Source organism: Sorex fumeus, unplaced genomic scaffold (genome assembly GCF_029834395.1).
Source record: "Sorex fumeus unplaced genomic scaffold, SorFum_2.1 ptg000151l, whole genome shotgun sequence".
In the NCBI taxonomy this organism is placed as follows: Eukaryota; Metazoa; Chordata; class Mammalia; order Eulipotyphla; family Soricidae; genus Sorex; species Sorex fumeus.
The window spans coordinates 4,433,739-4,460,755 of record NW_026606208.1 but is presented as its reverse complement, the minus strand read 5'-3'; the positions used below and the strand labels follow the sequence as shown (position 1 = coordinate 4,460,755).

At 39.6% G+C, this 27,017-nt stretch overlaps 1 protein-coding gene across 1 annotated transcript; it reads right to left on the bottom strand.

Moving 5' to 3' along the window:
- Positions 1 to 1,925: 1,925 nt before the first annotated feature.
- SERPINB10 (serpin family B member 10) lies at positions 1,926 to 21,970 on the bottom strand. Its single transcript, XM_056106989.1, has 7 exons — positions 21,803 to 21,970; positions 19,871 to 19,936; positions 19,087 to 19,224; positions 17,405 to 17,522; positions 10,198 to 10,340; positions 8,086 to 8,241; positions 1,926 to 2,394 (listed from the first exon to the last, which is right to left on the bottom strand). The coding sequence occupies exons 1-7, from the start codon at positions 21,968 to 21,970 to the stop codon at positions 1,990 to 1,992; spliced, it is 1,194 nt and encodes a 397-aa protein (XP_055962964.1). The 3' UTR covers positions 1,926 to 1,989.
- Between the last annotated feature and the right edge of the window lie 5,047 nt (positions 21,971 to 27,017).

The window sequence follows — 27,017 nt, the reverse complement described above, 5'->3', positions numbered from 1 at the left end:
TTCACTAATAAAAAAAGAAAAAAAAAGGGAAGAAAATTAAAAAAAAAAAAAAGAACTAAGGGCACAGTGGCGACCTCTGGGCTGCGTTGTGTCCCCACTTACAGCGTCTTCACTGATGGAGACACACAAATATCTCCAAGATGATGGTAAAGTATTTTTCAATCATTCTTTATACCAACTACCACTTAGAATTCATTTCCCCCCATTATAAGGTCCCTAACTCTAGATCATGGACTTTGCTTGAGTTCAGAGGTGTGGTCCCATGTCCAAACTATCAACTGATGTATCAGTTGAACACTTTCTAGATGAATGACACCTAACCTTATCAATTTTACTAATCTGATCTATTGAGTATTATTTTCTTTTCTGGTGGTATGTTTGAAAGGACCACTGTGCAATAATAGTTGGAAATGATCATTCTGTAAAAGAACTGAGTGCTTTAAGATATCTATCTTAAAGGGATAGATAAGGAGAGGGAGAGAGAAAGAGAGAGAGAGAGAGAGGAATCAGAGGCAGGCTTGGGGGAGATGGCAGGGGAAACTGGGGACATTGGTGGTTGGACAATGTGCACTGGTGAAGGGATGGGTGTTGGAACATTCTATGACTGAAACCCAATCACGAATAACTTTGTAACTGTGTATCTCATAGTGATTCAATCAAAAATAAATTTGATAAAAGACAAATAATACTTAATATTTTTATCATAAGCCTGTGGTATGGGTGTTGAAATTGTCTTTAATTCTGACTTGGTTCTTCTACCTTCAGTTCTTTTCTTTTGAGTCCACAATGATACATGCCTTCAGGAACGTGTATACAGATACAGGAGTTTCTGTTGCTATTTTTGACATATTTTTAACATGGATAGAAAATGGTTTCATTGAAATAATGCTATTTCCTGTCCTTGAAGTTAAAGCATAGACTTTTTTTTATCGTATATTATCAAATCAAGATTTGAGACCAAAAAAAAGTCTGTGATAGTCTTTTCTTTAGTAGATGAATACAGAAAAGGCGACCAAGAATGAGCAATTGAAAAAAATCTAAAACTACCACAAAGCAATAGTGTTTGAGCATTTTTGAAGGAAATCCTAAAAAAGTCCAACAAATTGTAGTGAGATACTATATCACTAAGAATATCTTTCTATAACTGACAATAAATACTTACATGTTTTAGAAATGTTGTAGTTCATATTTCTTAAAGCAATGATTTTAGTGTGCCTAAAGTTTTATACATAATCATAGATACTATTATCGAGGTAACATTGGCTTAAATGACTGTTTTAGGGAAACAATTTTACACTTCTTCAAAATATTAATTACCACACACAACCAAATTTTTAGTAAAATTTTTATTTCAGAAAAAATTTAAAATGTCAAAAATTGAAACAATCATACGGAAAATTCTAGTAAATGCCAAATACATTTTATAATCTGACATTACTGGGATATATTCTTTTAAAACTAAGAAGCCAACATTAATAAATTGCTACTAAATTCTAGATTTTGTTTGGACATTGGTAGCTTTTTCATTTTCCACTATTAAAATATAAAAGGAGAGTGGCTAATTTTAGTACTTTATGAACCATCAAAATATTATTCTTGGGAAAATTCTTGTTTGTCCCGATAGCCTTTTTTTTATAGAGTTGTTTTCTCATCAAGCAATGAGTGTGAACTTTAAGTGACAATGGTAATACAAGGGAACCACAACATCACTTGGTATCACAAAGGGCAATGTAATTTCTAAAACATAAATAAAAATCACATTAAGAAATTTAAGCATAAAAGTTAAATTTTCCATGTTCTCTGGCTACTTACATATAATCACTACAAGCAAAACAATATATATCCACTTGCTTATGTTTAAATGTGAAAAAGGCTACCAACTGTTTTTTATTGTGGTTTTAACTGTTTTAAATTATGGGGTTTTTTTTTTCAATTGATGAGTATGGCTTAAACTATAAATGGTCTTGTCTGATGAGATAGATCTGGGCTCTAAGGCGAGCAGAACCTCCCATAAAAGAGAATACTATTGGTTTTGTTGTGCCTGATGAAGAAGAGAAATGGGTGGTCTGCATTGATTTCAATGGTGGGGAGTCTAATTCGCACACTAATCTCGCTCGCAGAGCCAGCTGCAGCCTCTGTACCTTGTTCATTTATTTCCACAAAAGACTTGTGGAAGACATTGGATAGATATAAATTTCTTTCTTTGGACATTCCTGAGAAATCAGCTTTGCTCTGGTTAAAGGCGTCACTCATCCCCATACTGGCTAAGGTTGTCTTGAGGTCGTAAGACTGTTCCAGCTTGAACTTGGGAAGATGAAGTTCGACGGTGTACATCTCCATCATGTCTTCGCTGGTCCACTCACTCAGCTGATCATAGGTGATGGCCTTCTCCAGCTGCAGGGTAGGGACCGAGGAAGAAAGAGTCAGTGCATTGCAAAGCAGAGTGAGAATACTGGTTGGCTGCACCCTTTGGATATTGCACAGACAAATTAGGATCACTCCCACTCTCCAGAGTCGCAAGAAATGCACATGAACAATTCCTTGTGTACTGAGATTCCTCACATTGCTGACCTACAAGGTCACTGTTCTGCAGATTCATTGTCTCTAGGATATGGAAGAGTTTGTCACTGCTTCCGAATAGACGTACTTCTACAAAAACACGCAATTATGCATGTAAATACATCAATACAAATATTTGGAAATGATTTATATAACTAGGCATACTTAGAACAACTTGTATGTCAGAGTGTATGCAAAAGTATTCATTCTGGAGCCAGAGAGATAGTACAGCAGGCAGGGTGTTTCTTTGCCTTGAAGGCAGCTGATCTGGGTTCCATCACCAGCATCCTGTATGGTCCCCAGAGCCCACCAGAGATGATCCCTGAGCACTGAGCCAGAGAACTACCGGATGTGGGCCAAAATATTCATTCTGAAAACATGGTATGTAGTTCCTTGGGGGAAAATGAACAGATATAAAATAAAATGCCTGTATTATGTAATCCCCAGCAAGATGAAAGTAAGTAAATGCAAATGATGCAAAAGAATAAAAAGGAAATAAAACCCCTTAAATACTAAGATTAATGAATATAATGCTTTGAATGTGTTTTGTCCTCTTTATAATTTAATTGTATAATAAGAAATGTTTTTATTATCTTCATATATGCATATGTATATAAGAGAAAAAAGTTTGATTTTTTGAATCAAAGTAGTTTTTATTTACATAAATTTACTTACAGAGGAGAGAATGAGAAATGCATGATTAAATGAGAACACAGGCTTCTCCAGTGTGGAAAAAGCCACAGTTTGATTTTTGGTAGTATGTTTTTAAGGACACGCTTTTGCTACTTTAAGAATTTCTACATGCAAATAATGCCATGAATAAGAGTCTTGCAAATTATGTAGATTAATAATATGATCGTACCTTTAAAGGTTCAGCCACCTACACTACTTGAAAGACAGGCTTGGGGTATGGTGCCGCCAGCAGGTCAATCTGTACCTGTGAGGCAAGTGCATCAGCAGCCTGATGGCGCCTTCAGACTTCCAGATACCCCAAAGTTGCTGCTGTGCCTTTGACCAGAACCCAAAAACTTGGGGCAAAGTTTACCAAGAAAGTAAATGGCCAAAAGTTAGGTCTGTGGGAGACACACCCACAAACCAGCTCCAGCTCAGCTATATAATTGAAGGCATGGCATCTCTGGTTCCTGATTGAACTGCTTAATGGCCATGATCCCAAATACTCAGAAACAAATCTCGAAACCCAACAGCTTTTGGCAGAAATACATCTGGACCCGGCAGTAGGTTATTAGAGCTGGGCCACCGCAGGTGGGAATAGGTTTTGTGCTTGCCTGTTCCCCCTGGCAACCCAGTGGCCATCATCCTCCAGAGGCTACAGGACAGTCAGGTTGGGCCTTTAGTGAGGAGAAATGTGGGGCCTCATGGGATGGGAGTAGAACCAGCCCTTTCCTCCCCATCCCAAAGACTCCCCAAGTTGCCACCCACTAAAGGCCTTTGTGGCTCCTGATCATGATCCCAGAAACTCAGAAATAAATCTCAAAAGCCAGTGGCTTTTGGCAGAAATGCGTTCAGAACGCACAATAGGTTACCGGCTCTAGGCCACCCAGGTGGGAATAGGTTTCATGCCTTGGCCTATTCCCCCTGGCGGCCCAGTGGCCGTCTTTCTCCAGAGAACACTGGACAGTCAGGTTTGGGCCCACAGTGATGAGACAAGTGGGGCCTCACAGGATGGGGGTGGAGCCAGCCCTTTCCTCCCCATAACAATGAGACCCCTAGTCACCAGCCACGAACAACCTCTCTGGCTCCTGATCAAGCTGCTTAACACCATGATCCCAGAGACTCAGAAACAAATCTCGAAACACAGTGGCTTTTGACAGAAATGCGTCCTGTCCCTGCAGTAGGTTACCGGGACTGGGCCACACAAGGTGGGAATAGGTTTCATGCCTTGGCCTGTTCCCCCTGGCAGCCCAGTGGCTGCCATCCTCCAGAGGGCACTGGACAGTCAGGTTTGGGCCCACAGTGATGAGACACACAGGGCCTCACGGGATGAGAGTGGAGCTGACCCTTTTCTCCCCTTCCCAATAAGACCCAAGTCACTGCCCAAAAATGGCCTCTCTTGCTCCTGATCAAGCCACTTAATGGCCATATTCCCAGAAACTCAGAAACAAATCTCAGAACCCAGTGGTTTTTGGCAGAAATGCTTCTGGAACCCACAATAGGTTACTGTTGCTGGGCCACCCCAGGAGGAAAAGGGTGCTGTCCCTCTGCCTGCTCCACCTTGGCAACCCATCTGCCAGAGGCCATTGGACAGTCAGGTTCAGGTCCTCAGTGACGAGACACGTGGGGCCTCACAGGATGGGGGTGGAGAGGACCCTTTCCTCTCCACCCCAACAAGACCCCGAGTCACCACCCACAAACGCTTCTCTGACTCCTGATCAAGCTGCTTAACGGCTATGATCCCAGAGACTCAGAAACAAATCTCGAAACCCAGCGGCTTTTGGCAGAAATGTGTCCGGACTGCGCAGTAGGTTACTGTCGTCGGGTCACCCCAAGGGGAAAGGGTGCTGCCCCTCCGCCTGCTCCATCTTGGCGGTTCAGTGCCCTCCATCCACCAGAGGCCATTGGACAGTCAGGTTTGGGCCCGCAGTGACAAGACATGCGGGGCCTAATGGGATGGAAGTGGAACCGGCGCTTTCCTCCCCATCCCAACAAGAACCCAAGTCGCCGCCCACAAATGGCCCCTCTGGCTCCTGATCAAGCTGCTTAATAGCCATGATCCCAGAGACTCAGAAACAAAGCTTGGAACCCCGCAGCTTTTGGCAGAAATGTGTATGGACCCTGCAGTAGGTTACTGGCTCTGGGCCATCCCAGCTGGGAATTGGTTTCATACCTGGATCTGTTCCCACTGGCGGCCCAGTGGCCGCCAACCTCCAGAGGCCACTGGACAGTCAGGTTTGGGCCCTTCAATGATGAGACACGCGGGGCCTTTCAGAATGGGGGTGGAGCCAACCCTTTCCTCCCCATCCCAACAAGACCCTTGTTCGCTGCCCACGAATGGCCTCTCTGGCCCCTGATCAAGCTGCTTAACACCATGATCTTAGAGACTCTGGAACAAATCTTGGAACCCAGCAGGTTTTGGCAGAAGTCTCTCCAGATTTAAGCATGGTCCTCCCGTTGTTCATCGATTTGCTCGGGCAGGCCCAGTAACGTCTCCATCGTGAGACTTGTTGTTACTGTGTTTGGCATATCGAATACGTCACGGGTAGCTTGCCAGGCTCTGCCGTGTGGGCGAGATACTCTCGGTAGCTTGCTGGGCTCTCCGAGAGGGGCAGAGGAATCAAACTCGGGCCGGCCATGTTGGCCACTTGTAAGGTAAATGCCCTACCGTTGTGCTATCGCTCTAGCTTTAAATTGCTTGGCCACTACTGCAGCCGCGCAACATCATATGTTAATCATAACCAGCAATTGAAAACAAATTGTCCACTGTTGCCTTGTCAGCAAATCTGAGTGTTGGGATAAAATTCCAAATAATAATGGTGGGTCTGGTGTTAAAATATTGAATGTAATCAAAGTAGAGAGAGAGTAATGTGGAAATCATCTGCCCACAGGTAGGGTGTGGATGTGGGATGGGGGTATACTGGGGCTTTTGGTTGTGGAGAATGGGCACTTGTGAAGGTACAGGTGTTTCATTATATGACCGAGACTTAAACCAGAAAGCTTTTAACTGCTCTCATGGTGGTTCAATAAATAAAATTATTAAAAATGAAAAAAAAATGGTGGAGTTCATGCCCAATTCAATCAGCCTAATCAATGGCTGAATAAATAGCAGTACTCCTACATTATAAAGAAAAGAAAAGAAATGAAAAGTAAAGAAAAGAAAGGAAATGAAAAGAAAAGAAAAGAAAAGAAAAGAAAAGAAAAGAAAGACAGGCTTGTCTTACAAAAGTATAACTCCCATGGGTCAAAACTTTGGTGTTATTTTTACCACCTTGTCTAGTTTCACCAACCTTATGCTACAATTTAAAAAGCTATTCTTCACACATGCAAAATCAAGTCATAAAAACTTAAGAATAAAAAAAGATTCTGGCACACTTAGAAATGAAACACTACATGAAGAAAGACAGGTCACTCTTATGTGAGAAACCAATGCCCAGTGCAGACATTGACTGGAAACCTGATCTACCAAAATCATGGCAGAAAACTAGTAAGTTAACTTCATAGTTATGACTTAATTGAATGTGATTCAACTAATACAATTTGTAGCTGGTCAAGATACAAACTATTTTCCTGAAGATTGTGAAGTTTGTAAAAAATGTGGGCATTTTTAAGTTTTAGAAGTCAGTACAAAGTATAAAAACATATCAATTGGGATAGAGAAGGGACCACTATGACAAAGATAGTTAGAAATGATCAATCTGGATTAGAACTGCATGCTGAAATTAGGCAAAGGAGCAAACATAATAACCTCTCATTACCTGTATTGCTAACCATAATGCCCCAAAGGTGAGAGAGAGCAGAAGAAGAAAAGTTCCTCTATGGTGGGAGGGAAATGGGGAACATTGGTGGTGGGAAATGTACACTGGGGGAGGGACAGGTGTTGGGACACTGTATGACTGAAACTCAACCATAAACAGCCTTGTAGCTATGTATCTCATGGTAATTCCACTATTTTAAATATTATTTTTTAAACATACTTCATCCCAGGCTGTTTTCACTCAGGGTGCCCCAGAGTAGGGCAGGCGAGAGTCCTCCCTGCCCCAAGGGACCCAGACCTGACCGTCGACCCCCATTACCCAACTGCAGCCATGCTCCTCCAGGCCGCTTTCCAGACACATCATAAGACACTTCCTACCCATTTTCCATAATTACCACACCATGTTTGATGGAGTTCAGACAGTAGGCAACAAATCATAGAGAGAAATATATATATATATATATATATATATATATATATATATATGCCTCTTGGAGATCCTGGCAAGCTACCAAGAGTATCCTGCCTGCACAAGCAGAGCCTGGCAAGCTCCCTGTGGCATATTCGATATGCCAAAACCAGTTACTATAACAGGTCTCTTTATCCTGACCCTGAAAGAGCCTCCAATCATTGGGAAAAGATGAGTAAGGAGAGGCTGCTAAAAATCTCAGGACTGGGACGAATAGAGACATTACTGGCACCCACTCAAGTAAATCAACAAACAACAGGATGACAATGATACAGTGATAAACGTATATCTGAATTCACATTAATGCAAGTGATTAAAAACTCTAATCTCCAATTAAGCAGGTCCTACCAGAGAAAGAAGTAAGATGTACACTGCCGGTCTGTTCACCCATACAATTTTGATAGAGACAAATAATGTGTGTGTGTGTGTGTGTGTGTGTGTGCGCGCGCGTGCGCACACGCGTGCTGTGGCTCTTATGGGGCCACATAACACTGGAGGTGTCTGTAGATAACTTAACCATTCTGAGCAATAGGCACATCAAATCAAGGAACACGAAAAATGTGTCCTTTTTCATCAGAGTAGAGGAGCCCTGGAATCATCTTCCCATTAGTCAGGTTCCCGTCTTTACCTGATCCAGCCCACCGACATCTTCTGGCAGTAGTATGAGCAAGCTGAGGTCCCGGTTCTTGTAGTAAAGTTGAAGGCCCGTGGCTTGTGGCTTTTCTATGTGAAAAACTTCAAGATTTTTTTTCATCGACATCATTTGCACTGGTTTGCTTGAAGTCTGTAGGAAATGTTTGCAAGATCACTTAATATCAGCATTGAGTCTGAGTATATCAGGACACTGGCAGACTACTGGTGATTCGTTGCTATCTGCTGATCAGGTTATCAGATCTTGCTTTCCAGAAATATGTGCAGCACAAAAAAAACAATGTGTGAGTTGGTTTCTCTAATATGATTGTTGGTTTTTCTGTACCTCACAACAAGCTAGAGTTGATAAGCGTTTAATATGGTGTGCAAATTCTACAAGTGACAAAGATTCAGAAGCAGAATATGGAGTATTTTCTATGCAAATTTTGGTATAGTACCATGAAATGGAGATTCACTAAGACAATGACAAGACCAGCAATAGACTAAGAGATAATATTTGAAAAATAACTCTGAAAATGAGCTGATATTCAAAATTTACCAAGAAGCCTTAAAACTGAATAATAATTAAAGCAAACAATGCATTTTTTAATAAAAAAATGGCTAATGATAAGGACCAAGATATAGCTGCCCAAGGGAAGGCAAACAAGGAAATAAAATATTCCCATAAATAAAATCATACATCATTAGGGAATTTCAGTTAAGAAACAATGAGAACACTACCATGTGTGTGTTATTTATTATTTTTTGGCCTTTGGAATCACATCGGCAATGCTCAGGGGTTATTCCTGGCTCTACCCTCAGGAATTACTTCTGGTGGTGCTCAGGGGACCATAGAAGATGCTGGAAATCGATCCCAGGCAGACTGCTTGCAAGGCAAAAGCATTACCCGCTGTTCTATCACTCTGGAACCACAACTCCCAGTCCAAGCATTGAGCACACAGACTGCAGACAGATGTGGAATAACAGGCTGTCATTCCCTGCCACTAGGGGGCCGAGTAAAACCACTGTGGAGAATGATCTAGCAGCTTCTTAGGACATTCAACACTCTACTTACTGCATTAGCTAACTGTGCTCCTGAGTACTTATGCAAATGGGTGAAAACCTCACATCATACAAAATCTTACACAGAGGTGTCCATAGCAGCTTTCCTGACAATTGACCCTTTCCAGAAGCAACCTTCAAAAAATTGTAGCACTGTAGCACTGTCCTCCCGTTGTTTATCGATTTGCTCGAGTGGGCCCAGTAACATCTCCATTGTGAGACTTGTTGTTGCTCTATTTGGCATATCAAATACGTCACGGGGAGCTTGCCAGGCTTTGCTGTGTGGGTGAGATATTCTCGGTAGCTTGCCAGGAATCGAACTCAGGTCAGCCAAGTTGGCTGCATGCAAGGCAAACGCCCTACCACTGTGCTTCAAAAAATAAGGTGAAGAAAGTGACAAACTATAGCATGTGGACAGCTATCCCTTAGCAAAAGAGTGAACTGAGCAATCGATCCACAAGACATGGAAAAACCTGCAATACGTAATGAGAAGTGGAAGAACGGTCCAAAAAAAGAAAGACAGTGCTGCATGTTCTAATAAAATGAACTTCCGAAAAAAGCAAAAGTAGAGTACTTTGGTGGTTGCCCTACTACAAAAAGACGCTTGTTTCTAACGCAGAGAGATGCTAAAGCATTCACTGCAACATTTTGTTTCTTTTACTTGCTAAGCCTGTGAGTTTGGTAGAAGATGGCATTTGGTAGTATTGGTTCAGCAGAAGGTGGTGAAGTGTTTAGGAGTCTGGTGGCCGTGAACTTCTAACTTAACCATGGTCCTGCACTGCATAGCCACATTGTATTTCTCACTTGGAAATAAATGTAACGTCCCCCACCCACTCTGTCTAAGGAGAGTAGAGTGAGTGATAAATGGTGTGCATAGTCTTTTTCAGAGAAAGCAAATTATAAAAGAATTCCCAGGTGGGAAGGGATTGGAAACTTTTGGCTCAATGATCTGTGCCTGTCTGCAGATATATATCTTCACAAAGAAGAGTGAATTTAAAACAGAAAGTTTTTTTCTATCAGTCATGTGAATGATTTTAATAGATCTTACCTTGTTGATTCTGAAAGGTTTCTCTGTGGTGTCTTGGACTGAGAATTGATGTTCCCAAAGTCCTTTAAAATAAAGGGCATTCACCAGAACCATTCTGGTTGCAGAATCCACAGCATCATCAGGTAAGAGATTCGGTATTTTACCTGCAAGAGTAAAAGGACAGATTTCAAATGGTCTAGTTACATTCTAGTGGCATGTCATTCTTATTAAAATTATATTATTATATGTTATTATCATATTATTTTATGATAACTTCTTATGTCCACCAATAATCCAAATCAAAAGTTTGGCATTGATAGAATAATACTATTAGCAGACTCTGCTTAAATTGCCTTGATTATTCCAATTTATTTTTGAACCAGAAATCAATACAAGATCTCAAGCTGCTGGTAATTGCTGTTTCCTGTGAATGCCCTTTAATTTGGGACAGTTGCTCATTCTTTGTCTTCCATAATTTCGACACTAAAAAAAATTCTTTTACACCATCCCTCAGTGCTCAGTTCAGAATTTATTTGCTGTTTCCTCAATAAATATTCAGTTTGTGTTTTTGTGAGAATAGTACTGTTTGGGGTTGAATTATGCCCCTCCAAAAGTCTTAGAGCTGGAGCAATAGCACAGCGGTTAAGGCTTTTGCCTTGCATGTGGCTGACCCGGGTTTGATTCCCAGCATCCCCTGTGGTCCCCCGAGCACTGCCAGGAGTAATTCCTGAGTGCATGAATCAGGAATAACCCCTGTGTATTGCCGGGTGTGACCCAAAAAGCAAAAAGAAAAAGTCTGTTGTCATAACCCCTCATTTCTGTAATGTGGTCTTCTTGAAAATAGGGTCTTTGTAAATATAACTGAGATGAGATCATACTGATTGTACGGTGTGCTCCAAACCAATGGTTCATGTCCTTATTAAGGGAAGGAAATTTGAATAAGGAGGGGAGAAAATTGTGTGGAAACATAGACACAGAGGAGACTCAAAGAAAGAGGTTGTGTCCCGTCAAAGCAGACTGGAATACTGCATGGACCAGCCATGAAGCAGCAAGTATTGTTAGGACCCATGAGACGCTAGGCAGAGACCAGGCAGAGGCGGACAAAATAGGAGCCAGTTATAGAGGTAGAGTCATTAAGGCTCAATATAGTTTTTTTAAAAAAAGTCATTTACAGCATGAAACTACAATACCAGAAATAATATGATGCAATGAAAGGTAGTAGGGAAGAGTAGTAAAAAAAGGATAGCAGAAAAGTGAATTAGAAAACTGTAGTAATCACTTCTAATCCTTTTGACTAAGATCAAGAATAGGAAAGTGTAGTGGTAAAAGTGTGATAGCAGTCGTCAAAAATGTTTTATTCTAAAGGAAAGAATCTTGGATTAACCCCAGATATTTATATCTATGCTACATATATGTTATATATATATAATATATATACATACACTGTGTGTTTATAGCACATACTATATGTAAAGTTTTTTTACACGTAATATGTTTTATGTAAAAGCACGGCCATTAGAATTTTCTAATATTCCAAATATTAGAGAAAAAGTAGAATAAATTAAACTATCAATCAGCAGAGCTAATAAAAGAAAGGGAGAAAATGGTGGTGGGCAGAAGTTCAAAATAATAAGTTAATAACAATGTCACACGCATAATGCTCATTTGAAAGTGTGAATAGATTAACTAGCCCTCAATAGGAAAGTCGCAGCCCTTTTTATCACATGGTTCCTTCTGTGTTCAGCACATGAGCATGGGATAAAAAAATCAGATGTTTTCTAATCCTTTATATATTACAAGTTAATTGTTAAAATAAGGATTACATGGAACCGAGGAAAACTTTTTAGGAGTTGAAGATAACATGTTGGTTATATGTATATTTAACATTTTTATTTTCATTCTAAAAATATTTAGGTATGGAAAAATTAGTGGGGAAAATGTAGTTAAAAAAAAAAAGAGAGATGACAGGAACTCCAGTATCTTGGTTTCCCATTTCTCGTGACTTTCTGGTAACCTGGGTAGGAATGACAATGTGGAGAATGAGTGACCACCTTTTAGCACATTTACTTGCTGTCAGAAGTTCACGATCACGATCAGGATCATCCTGTTGTTCGTCGATTGCCTTGAGCAGGCCCCAGTAACTTCTCCTTCGTCCTAGTCCTGATTTTTTTTAAAAGTGCATATTCAAGGCTCTTTCAGGGTTAAGAGAATGAGACCCATCATTGTTATTGGTATTTGGCATATTGGGTATGCCACGGGGAGTTTGCCAGACTCTGCCGTGTGGGCAGGTTACATTTGGTAGCCTGCCAGGTTGTCCAAAGTAAGAATGAGATAATAAGATGTCGGGTGCCGAGAGCTGGGTTTTGTAGTCTCTGAGTCTTGGCCGTTCATGGTATTACACGACGCTGGGGGTCAGTTGGTGGGTGTGACCCCCGCCTACTGGAAGATGGAGGATCTGGGTGGAGGATGCTCAGCCCCGATCCCAGTCCCGGGACCCGCATGCCTTTGTTTCTCTGCCCGTACCTTCATGCGTGTGGAGAGTGGTCTCAGCATGGTTGTGGCTGATTGTGGAGGTCTTTGGCTGCCGGATCTCTGCTCGGGGCAGGGAGGGAAACTCAACCCGCCCTCCTTTAAGGGGCCCCAGCGAGGACAGCCAGGCGTGGGGGCAGGAGACTGCGCTGTTCTCTTCCAGGAGCTGGGTTTTGTAGTCAGAAGTTCAATTGATTTTAAACTACCACTTGAAGTTGATGACGTTGACTTAAGTTGTATTGTCTTATTTTGTGGGATTATTTGCTTTTAAAGAACTTAATCTGGACCTACAACTATGCTAGGACATTTAAAATGTTTTGTTGCAACAGGGCAAGAAAAATAAGGAAAATCCAGTTTCAAAATATACACCAGACTAACTCCAGGGATGTCTTAGTGTTCCCTGGAGAGTTTATGCGCCACCTACTGGCCAAAGAATCACATAGCGCCTTGATAATTTAAGTATTTAAATAGGAAGAGAAGGGTTTAGATTACGTTCTGGTGGTCACCTGTTAATATGATACTAAAATGCCTGACATGCAAGAAAATTGTAGATTGTTGTATTGTAAGAATTTAAAAATTAGATTCCCCATCTCCCCCTGCCCTCAACTCCCCGAATGAGCCACTTCTAGTGTTGTCTCAGGGTTTACTCCTGACTCTGTGCTCAGGGATCACTCCTGGCAGAGCTCAGGGGGCCATATGTGGTGCCAGGAACCAAACCAGAATTATCCACGTGTGAGGCAAACACCTGAATCCCTGTACTATCTTTCAACCACCAAACCCTCCTTCCCCCACTTTCAAGGAGCCCATAGACCAAAGACAAAAAAAAAAAAAAAACCCAGGAAATAAATTAATAATGGCGACAGAGGAACTGAGCTCATCAGAGTGAATTTGGCATTTATAGGATCAACAGTCCAGGTGGCTACCTGGAGAAAGTTCTGTTTGAGAGAATAAGAGAAAAAAAATCTCTTTCAGGTAGTCCATTGTATCCAGGAGTTCTAACAGCCTTCTTTTTATGATGCTCCATGTTCTATGGAGAAGGCAAAGATGCCAAAGAGCTTAATTTCTTTATTTGGATGTTGAGTATCCTTCAAACTGCATGTATTTGTATCCAAGATGTAAACGAAATTAAGGAGAACCATTCTCTCCCTCAAGGGAAAATTTTACTTCTCTGGTTAGTCAGAGGCCCAGCCAAAGGAGTGAAGTATTGGGATCTAGAACTCGAGACTTCTTCAGAGATTCTGCTGGGCCCAGTGGGAGCTTATTAGCTGCGCTCCTCAACTCTACGCACAGATTTCTCAAAGGGTGGCCGGCTTGTACCTTGACTATGAAGTCACTATTGCAAAAACATCCTTTCCTTCCTGAGTTGTTATTGGTTCAGTTCAGCACAAGTGCAATTTTTCGTTGTCTACTCTGGAAGCCTTCCTGGCTTCTGGAAGGTTACTACACGTGACCTATTAAATTAATGGTAGCTCAAGTGAAAATTTGAATTTGTCTCTTGGATTAACCACATTTCAAGCCATCCAGAGTCATATATGATTAGAACAATTGAGTATCCAGGGTTAAGTTGGTCTACACTGACAAAGCAAGGCAAGATCTGAAAACACAGACTCAAGTGCCCTCAGGTCATGGCTCCCCTTTAGGCTCTGAAACTTCCGGGAGACATGAAGGTGGTGGATCAATATCCCCAACCCTCCTGCCTATAAGGCTCCTGCTTATCTTTCAGACAAGAACAGGTGCTGTCTATGTGTTTGAGACACCTGAGTTAGCTCCAGCATTGCTCTTCGTCTTCCTTCTACTCCATTGTATTTATCTTGGACATTAGGACATGTCTTTGCCCATACAATCATAGTCATGCTTCACGCAAACTTAGACTAGTACAAGTCCTTAGGTAAATGACAAGGGATCCCTATTTGTGGAAAACATTAGTTAGTTTTGGGTGACTCCAACTCAGGAGAAAGTATCACGACCACTCTTGCCTCACCATGGCTTTTGAGTCACTACTGCAGTGAAAAAGGAACTGAGAATTTAGACCTACCAAACTTCCTCCATTCATTCCAACAAACCTGAGTGCCCAGAACAACTGGGATAAGCCACCTGTTATGGGTCATCAATTCAAAGCTGAAATCTAACACAGTAGTAGTCCTGGAGCCCATGAGTCAGATTTAATTTCAATAACAATGTTGAATTCATAGCTTCCAGAGTGTTCTATGGAAGTCAAGATGAGGCTCTTATCTGAGAAAGGGAGTTGCAACTCCCTGGAGACCTGAGGGAAGCCCGAGAAGTTATCCAGTGGAAGTGACGGGGGTGGGGTGGGGGGGGTGGGGGGGTGGGGGGAGTAGGATCAGGCAAGGTGCTCATATAGAGGGAGTACAGTGAACCAGGCACCCGCAGTGAGTAACACAGCATGGAGGCCCTGAGTCACTTAGACTACAGAAGGCTTAAGCTGAAGTCAGGAATATCACAACTTAAAAAGGAGGAGGCAGACAGGCTCCATTGTTCTGAGTTTTACTTGTCAATTGAGGGAGCTTGAATTCACTCTGTAGGTCACAGGGCACCATGAATGGTTCTGAGTACAGGAGTGACACGTTCTCCCTGGTCTGATTCATATTTTAGTGTGGTCATTTGGGCCTTTGGATGGACATTGGATTTGAAGAGAGCAATATCAGAACAGGTTATTGTCTTGATAGAGATAAATGGATGACAAGGGTTGAAAACAGTAGAGGAAGAGATTGTAAAGGGAAAACTAACTTATAAATACCGAGACAGAGACAAAGGAAAGGAAACTGACATTGCAGAGTATCTCAGATTTCTGGTTTGGGGACAGGGATGGGGGTGTATCCAATCCCCATGACAGAGAATACACCAGGAAACCACAGGTGTGAGAAGCACTGGATACATTTAAGCATGCTGAACTTGAAAGATGAGGGACCCTAAGTAAATTTTTGACATGTATATTCCATATATGATTAAATAATACAAATATATAAGATATACAAATGTATATTCGGGGTGTACCTGTTTAGTAGATTTAATACAATTCCATGTACTTTGTAGCAAAGATGTAATTCACTGAGTTCTATTCATGAACCTTAAGCTGTCTGACCTTGACTCAATTTCTTTAATGTCTCAGATTCCTTACTTCTTAAATATTCCTTATTAATTCTTTGCTTTATAAAGGACTGCTAAGCCGCCTCTAAGAGTTCTTCAATTTCCTCTTAGAAACAGAATGTTCATATTTTAATGATCATGTGACTATTTTGCTGAACACTGGCTTTTTTCAGGCTTTCCTGAAGCAAGTCGGGTGTAGCCATCCCTGTTTGCTTACATCTAAGACAACAGTCATTGCAAAAAAGTCCAGGAAAAAACTGGGGCAAATTATCACCCAGCAGGAAGAGGTGTAGCACGTAACTAAGTTTAGACTAGTGGGGCGTGACAAGTAGAAATGAATATGAAATTTCTCCCCTTCAAAAAAGCTGTTTCCATTGGGCTTTTCCCCCCTACTTCCTGCTGATTTCCAAAGAAGCAATTGCAGGCATCATCTTGAACTTAGAGATAAAGGTTCTAAAAGAACTTTTCTTTTTGTCAGTTCTAATAGTAATTATTGACTGCATTGACGCGCAACATCTTATTGTCTCATTCCTACTTTGGACAAACTGGCAGGCTACTGAATGTAACCTGCCCACATGGCAGAGTCTGGCAAACTCCCCGTAGTATACCCAATATGCCAAATACCAGTAACAATGAAGGGTCTCATTCTCCTAATCCTGAAAGAGCCTTGAATATGGCACTTATAAAAAAAATCTCAGGGCTAGGACGAAGGAGACGTTACTGGGGCCTGCTCGAGGCAATCGATGAACAACAGGATGGTCGTGATCGTGATCGTGATCGTGACTGATATTTGATGAATTAATCCATTCTGATGTTAAGTATTTTGTTTCCATTTTTCATATTATATGCAATGTTGCTATGGATACCTTTAAACATGCTATTCCTTGTAAATTTCTAGGGATAAAGAATTGGTGTAATTGGGTAATAGAATTGTGAATGCTTCCCTAACTTTAAATTTGTCATGATGCCCTGGTTAGACTTCTAGAAGCAGAAAAAGCTCAAGTGAGGGTTAAGTGATTGTGAAAAGGGAATCTCAGGAAAATTTGAAGACAAGAATCATGATTCCTTTGGATTATCTAAATGCTCACTTAGCCACCTGGCCTCTAAACATTTTGGAACAGAGTTTATGAGAGACTTTTATCTTGGCATTAAGCCAAAGCCTTTCGGGTGGTTGTTACTGCAACGTATCTCATATCCCAGCAAATGCATGGACTTATTTTCAAAAGTACTTGGATGATCAAGAACATTCAATGTACCGTGAATTGATGGGATTGGTAGCAATTTTTTAAAAGAAACCATAGATAAAACAGAATTTATCATTTCCTTTTTTTGAGTTTTCCTGGTTTTTAATCTTTTGACCCCTCTTTGGAATGAGTGGATGTAGTAATTTGTTTGTAGTAATTTGTCTACTTGGTAAAATGAGTGGCCTAACATGCCTGTTTTAGATAAGACATAGTGGCAAATGTGTGTGCCTACTAAATTCTAATAGATTTTTTTTTAAGTCTGCACATTTAGAATGTTTCCATAGTTCACTTACAAAAGTCATGCTGATAATACCAAAATAATCCCATGATGCTTGGGAAAAGCTTACCCTCCGTCTGACTTTCAACCCAAGAGTTGATTTCTTTTCTGATCTGGTCAGAATCTTCCACGAAGTTCACAGACTGTGGTTTTGCACCAAAATATGTTTGTATATCTTCCAAATATTTCTGAAAGATAACAGTAAAAATTCCTTTTCACAGAGCTGTCCCCAAACTGAGAAATCAAGCCATTTCTAGTCTTCTTGCAAACCCAGCTGGATAGATGGACACTTGTCAATACCCACCCCATTACTCTCTTCCCTCCACACTTCAATCCTGAGCACATCTGAGAGGATTCCTTAGTCCTTTAAACTAAGCTGGACCTGGACTGGCTGTGCCAGACCCGGAAGGACTTTGCAAACCCGGAAGGACGTCACTGCCTCCTGAAGTGCTAGAGCTTCTGAAGTCCCTTCTGTTGGCACCCATGCCCGGGAATTGGGAGTGGAATCAAGCAGAAGCTCTAACTGTGAGTTCCAGAAGAATTCCAGCCGCCGAGAGGCTTTGGGACTTGCTCTTGACTTTCTGCAGCAGAATCAGAGCCAAAGTCAGCCCATGGGTGTGGCAGGTGCCCGCTGTTGATGCCAAATCCCCCCAGAATCTAAGCAAATCTATCTGCCTTTGGGACACTGTCAATGCATGGGTAAAGATTTCATCGGGTGACCCGAGAGAAAAAACTGGTCCCCTCTTCCTGGGTTTGTGGAGACGTTAGAAGTATCATTTTATAGTTGTGTCTTTCTAACTCCCCAGTGCCCTCATAGCTCAAGAGAACTAGGAAGCGATCAAGAGTTTATGAGATTGACCATAACAAAAATGTCTTTGGGCTCCACCTGGCTGATGTTTATGCCTTTTAAAATATGAATTAAAAGCCCATGTCTTAACATCCTCAGAATTCACCAAACATGGTCAAGGAAGAGAAACGTGAAACTACAAGGTAATGTCATTGCATGCTGCTAGTCCTCTGTACTTGTGAATGTTCCCTGTCTTTGCCCCTGGGTATCTACATCTGTGTGTTCTCTTCCAAGATGTGCTAAGGGATATGACAGGCAATTGTGAGAAGAAAATTCTTGGCCTGGCTCAAGGTGCATCACCCTGAGAAGTCAGAATTTAGGATGAAGTCTTGGGGGTTTAGCTATCAAAGGGAAGAGGTTGATATTACTCCATGTAAAATCTCCTAGATCCTCTGAAGTCATGATGTGGAATGACTTGTACTAGCCATTCATTAGCTTTTTTAGTCTGACTCCTAAAACCGCATACCACCTCTGTCCCTAGGACCCACCCTGCTCTGTTATTCTGTCTCCTAGGTTCTATTTACTGTGAAGCAGAGACCATTTAAGTCACAACTTCCTTTCTTTAAATAAACAAAAATCAGATCACAGATCTTACTTGTAACCTGTTACCAACTTCCTTTATGATTGGATATGTATTGATCTAAACCAGAGACTCAGAAACTTGTTTGGCTTACTTTGTACCTTTTCAAAAAAAAAAAATCACTCAGTGTTCCCTGGAAACCTACCTTCCTTAAGCAAACAAATCAAAATAACTCCACAATTGCTGCAAACACTACTACTGCCATGACTAGCACCTACTCTGCATTGCAGTATTATGATTGTCCCTGGTATGAACAAAGAGATTATTCACTGGTCTCAAGTGGCTCTGTCTTTCTGTTAGCTTAAAGCGCTATGTTTGCACTCACGTTGTGAAATGGGTATGTTTTCTCCCCATAGATTCCGTTGGCTGTTTTAAGAATGTAGGCATTGCTGGGATTGTTGATTTCTGAAATTAGTTTCTGGAAGGCAAAATGTATTTCTCCAACCTGGTCTGAGTTGAAATCCTATAAAGAAAGGATTATGCAAATGAAAACATTGAATAAGAGTTATGCTTGTGTGAAAATCTCATAACTGAACAAAAGAATTTTGTGTACTGTAAACAAAAATTGCTATTGATTCTAAGGCAGATAACACTTTTCTTTAATGTGAGCCATGTAAAAGCTCTAAAGCTATTCTGGCTTTAAAGCCTACAGTGAGTAGGCTGCTAGCCTTACACTCAGCCATCCCTGATTCAATCCCTGGCTCTTTATATGGTTCCCTGAACCCCGCGAGGAATGAGTCCTGAGTGCAAAGCCAGGAGTAAGTCCTGAGCACTGCTGAGTGCGTCTCCAAAAAGAAAAAAAAAGCAAAAAGGTTATTATTATTCTCAATTTTTTTTACATTTGTTTTGCAGAAGAAAACAAGTTCCAAAGTGGAATAGATTTGAGAGGGAAGAAAAGGAGGGGAAAGATAACAGGATATATTAAGAAATAATAGGATGAATAAAATAAACAATAGGATCCTTTAGAAGTATTTTTTAAAATGTTTCTATAATCTAAATATGGCTCCAAAAAAAAGTAGCAATTAACGGTTGCTTAAATCAGTCACTAAAATACATGTGCTGAAAGGGATTTCTCAATAATAAACCAAAAATTAGAAGGTAAGGCATACCATTTTTCTTTTCTTTTCATTTTCAGGAGAAGATTTGACATCTTGATCTGTATCAAATTGAAGCACCTGTCATTTTAATAAAAATAAAATATGAGTGAACTTTATAGAGAACAGACATAATCATAGGAAATTCACATATGCAAATACCTGTCTGTCTAACAACTATGGAACGTATCATTTATTAAGCAAGAGAACTCTGATTTAAATGGTTTATTAGTTGAATATAGTAAATCAGGTACTGCCTTTCAATCATTTGTTCTTTCTTTTTTTCATTTGGGGTCACATCCAGCAGTGCTGAGTGTTTACTCCTGACTCTGTGCTCAGAAATTGCTCCTGGCAGGACTCAGGGAACCATATGGGGTACCATGGATAGAAGTTGAATGGGCTGCATGAAAAGCAAGTACCTTACTTGCTCTACTATCTCTCCAGCCCTGCTTTAAATAAATTTTAAGATTCTAATTTCTGTTGTTAGTCTCCTCATTTAATACTTTTATCTGTTTTTAGGGTGATATTGGTAATGTACTCTGTGATCAAATTCTCTGATTTTTCATGTCTACTTTTACCGGTAGTTGTTTTGAAAAGAAGTCCGAGTATTCGACTGCAAACATTAGCACTTTAAGCAAAAGCTGATATTGTTCCAAGTTTCTAGAGAAATGTGGGGAATTACTGCTGCTTTTTCTATGTTGGTATTTCAGCTCCCTTTGCTAGAGCTTGACGTATATGCATAGTTTCTTTGTGATCCCCCAACATTTCAGTTGAGAGTTACCAGGAAGGATGCAGATATCTATGTTTCCCCTAAATTACACAACAATAGAAAACAAGGCAATGATACCATCTGCCACATCCTGGACTCAGCCCACCATGAAGAGGACTCCCTTACCAATGGGCTGCGCTGGCCCAGGCTGATAGCAGATACCATCTGCACTGGAAGCTGGCATTGAGGACCAAATCCTTACTTTTAATTTCATCTGGAAGCTGTCAGCACTTAATTAACATGAACTAAAAGAGAGCAAGTAACACCTAGAAACACATTTGTATGAGATGGAAGTTGGAATTCATCTAAGATGAAGTCTACCAATCTGTAATTAAGCCTTAAAGTAATAAAATATTTTTAACTAGTTGTAAACTGGGATTTATTTTATTCTTGTTTTTAACTACACAGTATTCCATAACCTACAAGAATAAAAACAAAACTCTAGGCTCAAACTGTAGAATACATACTTTGCCTAGCTCACAGAAAATTACTGGCTGGCACTTTTAACCACACTTGGTATTGAAAGTCCCCTGTTGTACAGAAATTTTGTCACTTGTCCTTTAAAAGTGTATACTTATAAAAAAATACATATACAAATTTATGCTTGCACACATGCTTACTTATAGTTACATTATTATGTATTTTGTTGTCTATTACTATCCATGCACTATGTTTTGAGTGTGCTCCAGGCAAATCAAAAATCATTTATACAGCAATACTGTTTAACCTTTTTAGTGTACTCTGTAGATTTATTCAGACAAGCATGAATTTACAAAAAAGAAGAAGAAGAAGAAGAAGAAGAAGAAGAAGAAGAAGAAGAAGAAGAAGAAGAAGAAGAAGAAGAAGGAAGAAGAAGAAGAAGAAGAAGAAGAAGAAGAAGAAGAAGAAGAAGAAGAAGAAGAAGAAGAAAGAAAGAAAGGAAAAAAGAAACAGCCAAATAAACTACAAGGATCATAAAGAAACACTTGATTTTTCTATTTATTCCTTCAAGAAAAATTTTCTGGGCTTAGAAAGATGTCTTTGTTCTCTAAAATTTGAGCTACTGCTTCTTGAAATATCTCAGCAATACATGTAAACCTATTTTTTGATGTCGAATCAAACTCTGTCACCTCATCGTCTATTGATGTTGCCAGAGGACATACTTAAAACCACAAAAGACATTGACCTTCACCACTCACCTGGGCCATCTGGGTTGCAGTGGTACCTTTGGTGCCCAAATAGACCATGGCCAAGGTGGTTGAGATGCCCCAGGGGGAGAAGAAGATATTTTTACCCTCATCATCTTCAGCCAGTTTTTTGCTAAACTCCAGGGCAAATTGGTTGATTGATTTTGCTAGGGAGTCCATTGGGAAAACCTAAGGAAAATGAAACACAGACAGAGATCATATTAATAATATTTTCTGGGGCTGGAGTACAGTGGATAAGGTACTTGCCTTGAACATGGCCAACCTTGGTTCTATCCCCAGTACCATAGACAGCCCCCTAAGCATAGAGATAGCAGAAAGCCCTGAACACCACTGTGGATGGCCCAAAAAACAAACACAGTTATTGTTATTTTTATTTATTTATTTATATATTTATTTTACCTTTTTTGGGTCACACTTGGAGATGCTCAGGGCTTATTCCTGGCTCTGCACTCAGGAATTACTCCTGGCAGTGCTCAGGGGACCATATGGGATGCTGGGGATCAAACCTGGGTTGGCTGGATGCAAGGCAAACACCCTACCCGCTGTGCTATTGCTCCAGCCCCAACAAAAACATTTAAAAACTAATGTTTTCCATTTATTGCAGTTTTACACAAGTAACTGTTAGCTTACACAATTAACTTTGTAAAATCACTCTGCATAATTTTGCTATCAATGTTTATGCAGCTATATCTATTTCCCACATATAATTATACTTTCATATTTAATAGTGTACTTACACATAAGCATATATATTCATAATAATTGAGTAAAATTCAAGAAAAGTCTGTTCCAACATTGTTATTTTACATATGAGAAGAGAGAACTGCCTCAAGTTTTAGTACTAATGCACTTTTGGTAATATCAGATCCTGTTGGAAACACTTGGTGAGAAAGTCAGAACCTCTCCCTGTCTCAGTCCAAGCGAGCCACTCACTCTCTCAGTCCAGGGCTCCTTTCAACAAAGGAAGAGATTATTCTTGACTTCACACAGTTAATGAGAAATACCCATGAATCCTTCCAACTGTGAACTTTTTTTTTTGCTTATCTATCACCTATATTTTAATTTTTTAATGTTATTGATTCATTCGCATGTTTAATATGTTCTTGATTCCTGGAATGCCTTTTTCCTCCTTTAGAGAAATCCTACTCTGTTCTGTTCCTCTTTACCTTGGGAGCTTTTCTTGGCCTTCAGAGTGAACAGGGGCCTGTCTGCCATGGAGAGTCCACAACAGAGCTCTAGATGCTTATTTAACACCTACCACAAAGTGACTTCTATTTCTTCCGTTTATATCCTTCCAATTCCACGGTAGTTTCCTTGAGAACACAACTTTCTTATTCGGCGTTCTACATCAAACATCATTAAGCTCAGAACTTTGTACAAAAGGAATATTTGCAAGCACCATTTATCATTCTTTTACAATGTTCATTATTTGGGATCCAGACATTCTGTTGTATTTATTAAATCTTGAAATAATATGGTTTAGAGAATGCTTATGAAGAAGTAGAGAAGCCAATGTCTTTGGCTTTTACTTTCACATACTGGAGACCTTCTAAAGCTAGTTTTCTTATACAAAAAAAAAAATAGCTTGTTTAATCCATTGTCATTGTATACCAAATAATATCTTGAACTGCTTAAATGATCAAAAATAAATTAAATTTTAGGTTTGAAACCTCCCACAATGCCAATATTCTAGAGAACTAAATCTTGCATTAACTTTATTTCACCCTCTGAGACACCTAGACAATGAATGTTAAAAAGATAGGCGTTCTCTCTGTCAAATAATTGAATCCAGGGAGAGGCTAAAATAGTTGACTCAGGGAGAGGCAAGTGTAGACAATTTTGTTTTGATTATGGCTTGGATTAAAAGTGATACTATGAAAATCCCTTCTTGCCACAAGTTTTCACCTAACCAAACAACTCATCAATCTTTAAATGATGGTCTAGTTGAGCTCAGAAACTGATGATAATCCTAGGCTAACTTTATTTGATTAAAGAAAAAAATAGCAACTCTTACATTGTCATAATTCTACACCCTCATAGAATGTTCAGAACCTGCCTGTGATTATTTTTCTTTTCTCAGCAGATTCAATTGCATGTCAAAAGTTCCCTCCCTGTTTCTGTCTTGGCCCATTTTTCAAGTGACATACCCTTCCATTACCACCTATCAATGAATTATGTATTTTCAGAATTTATGGATTACATTAATAAGGCAAATGTTTACCTCCATGCTAAGACATACTTACCAGGGGGAAGAAAATGATATATTATGGTCTGATATTTTTATCTATTTCTTATTTTTTACCTTATTTCTTATAGTTTATGATTATTCTAGAGATTATGCTACAAATTCCTGAAACAATAATTTTCTCTGATGAAAGAGGACTATTTCTTGAGGGGATTTAAATCTAATAATTTCAGATGTGTTGATTCTCTAATTAAGATATCAAGTATAATTCAGAACAGTAAAGAAAAAACTTCTTATGTTTTATTTATTTTTATATATCTAATAATATCTTGGTACCAGGGATCAAACTCAGGACCTCAAACATGTAAGGTGTATGCTCTTGTACTGCATTGCCTCCTCAGATACCTGCCATCTAATTTTTAAAGAAATGTTTGAAAGTGCTGAGAGTGATGTTAGTGAGATTTAACTCAATAGTGGAAAACTTGAAGAAAGATACAAAATTTTGGTCAGAGATTTTGTAAAAATAAGTTGGAAACTTTGACAGTTGTGAGATATAGGAACTGTGTGCATCAAATCCACCAATGCTAATACTGTTATAAAATTAATAAGCACAGGGACAATACAATAACTTCTACAGTAACTAAAGCTATTTTTCCAAGAGTTTTATGATACAAACTAATCGTATAGTGAGGGTACTAGAAACTTAGGTTTTTACACCAGAGAAAAGAAAGCTCACAGCTCATGAGGTGATTTCTCTCGAAGGATCATGACTGGGGCTGAGAGGTTGAAACCTAACTTTTAATTTCACTAAGTAATAACCAGAATCAAAATTGTCAAGCCCCTGATTCAAAGGGTCAAAATGTTTGGGCTCAAATTCTGAGATATTCTTTGAATTACTTTCTGAGAAATAAGTTTCTCAGAAAGTTACTTCAAGAATATTCTGTTTCTCTTGCCTAGGTAGACATAAAAAGGTAGAACAAATCCCAAAGCATGACTAGGGGAAATTTCATTCAAAGTCCCACAAAACAATTTCTCTGGCTTTCTATCTAAATTGTGCAGAATTACTGGAGAGAGAGGCTTTACCTATAACTTTTGGGTGGGTATTTTTTTAGGAGAAAGAATTTTGATAATTTTGATTTAATTAGACACTTTAATAAGGAGGAAAATCATAAATAAATGTTTTTAAACAAAGAAATGTTCACAATACCTTGTTTTCTTCCACTGGTGCAAAATTGGCAATTCGTTCCTTTAGAAAGAGATTGTGGCTGAGTTAAGTAACCTTCAACAGTAGAAAAGAAAAAAAATTTAAGCCCCGCCCTTTTCTTTGCACCACCCTTTGATTGACATTAACATGTCCACACTCTCCTCCTGGTTTATCTTGGCCAGAAACTCAAGATGCAGAGTAAGATGATGAAGGTTTGCCCTGGTTTGTTTAATTAGCTGCATATCCTATGTCTTGTTAGCAAGTAGAGACCTGAATTATGACAAATTGTAACTCACACTTCCTTTGCTTAATCTCTCCTCTGTCTGCCAACTGGTAGCAATTAAAGATCTTTTTTATTGATCTACCTCTGCAGATTTTATTTATAAAACGGAAAACTTCAAATAAATAAATAAGAATAGGCAATAAAATGAAAACTGCTACTGGTGAAGCATTCATTGTGTTAAACAACGTAAAATAACTCTTCTCATTTGGAGTTGGGTGCAGAGTCACAAAAGTAACTGCTAAGTCTGAATGTCAGTTCTCTTCACCCTTGTCTCCAGTCTGGGGATCTGGATCAGTGTTTTTACGATATTAAGAACTCCTCATTTTGGGGATCACTTTTGGTTTCTCTCTCTATGAATGTTGCTTTGTGCTTACCTATTTTTTAGAAAAGGAAAATAACAGATTTCATCTTCTATTGCCATATACATGGGCTTGGAGAATGGTAAGTGAAAAAAGAAATGAGTATGGAGGAACAATCTAGAAGGCATTAAAAGTAAGCAATCTCTCCACTTATAAAATATTTGGTGTATTTTTGGTATATTTGGTATACTTTTCTTCATGAAGTTTTCTTTCATATTTTTCTCTTCATGGGGCCACACATAGCTGATGAACTAGCCCAGAGTTTCATATTGAATGTTGATGTGGAATATAGAGCAGAATTTTTTTTCTGGACCTTCACTAGGGAATGTGACTTGGGGTGATAAATTTTGTGATGCCAGGCAGTGATGTGTGCTAAGCAGATAAGCAATAAGATGATCCATTAGTTGCTTCCAAGACTGTGATGAGCTGAAAGAATCCTTCCTATTCACGCTCTAGGAGGAAGTGCTGGTCATCCTGATTGGCTGCAGATCATCAGAGTTACCTGGGCCATAGCCCTGTGCAGCATCAAGATGCTCTCGTTACTTGCTAAGGTCATTGTCTCAGTGCAAATTCTACTGAACCAGCCAAGACATGATTTCATCATTTTGGCACCTACCAACCACATTGTATTCACTTCACCTTTGAATCTTCTCCAGAGTCCCATTGCTTCTTGATAAAAAGTCTTGCTTTTAAGCATTTTGTCTATGTCAGTGAATCACAGCTGTGAATTCGTTTGATGTTTGTTGGAGGACGGATGAGCATGAGAAGAGAGAGCGGTCATAATCTAACTTAGGTCAACCCTAAATTGACCTATCTTTTGCACAACTTATATTGTCCACTTACAATTCTAGGGGGATGAAGGAAGAGGGAAGAGAGATTTTTGTTCTAGCCTTTTATTTTTGATGGAAATTTGGGCCATATGAATTCATAGAACACTGAAAAATATCTTGAAATTGAGAATAAATTCAGAAACACCTGTGTAGTATAATATGATGAGAGAGTTCAAAGCAAAAATTAGAGCAAGGTAGAGGGGTCTGAGTAGATTGTTCAGTTCGAGCTACTATAACAAATTACCAAAGAGTAGGAGGCTTGCAAAAACACTGTTTCTTTTATTCACAGTTCTTGAGGCTACAAGTCTGGAACAAGGGTGAGAGTAAGGCTGGGCTCTTGGGGAA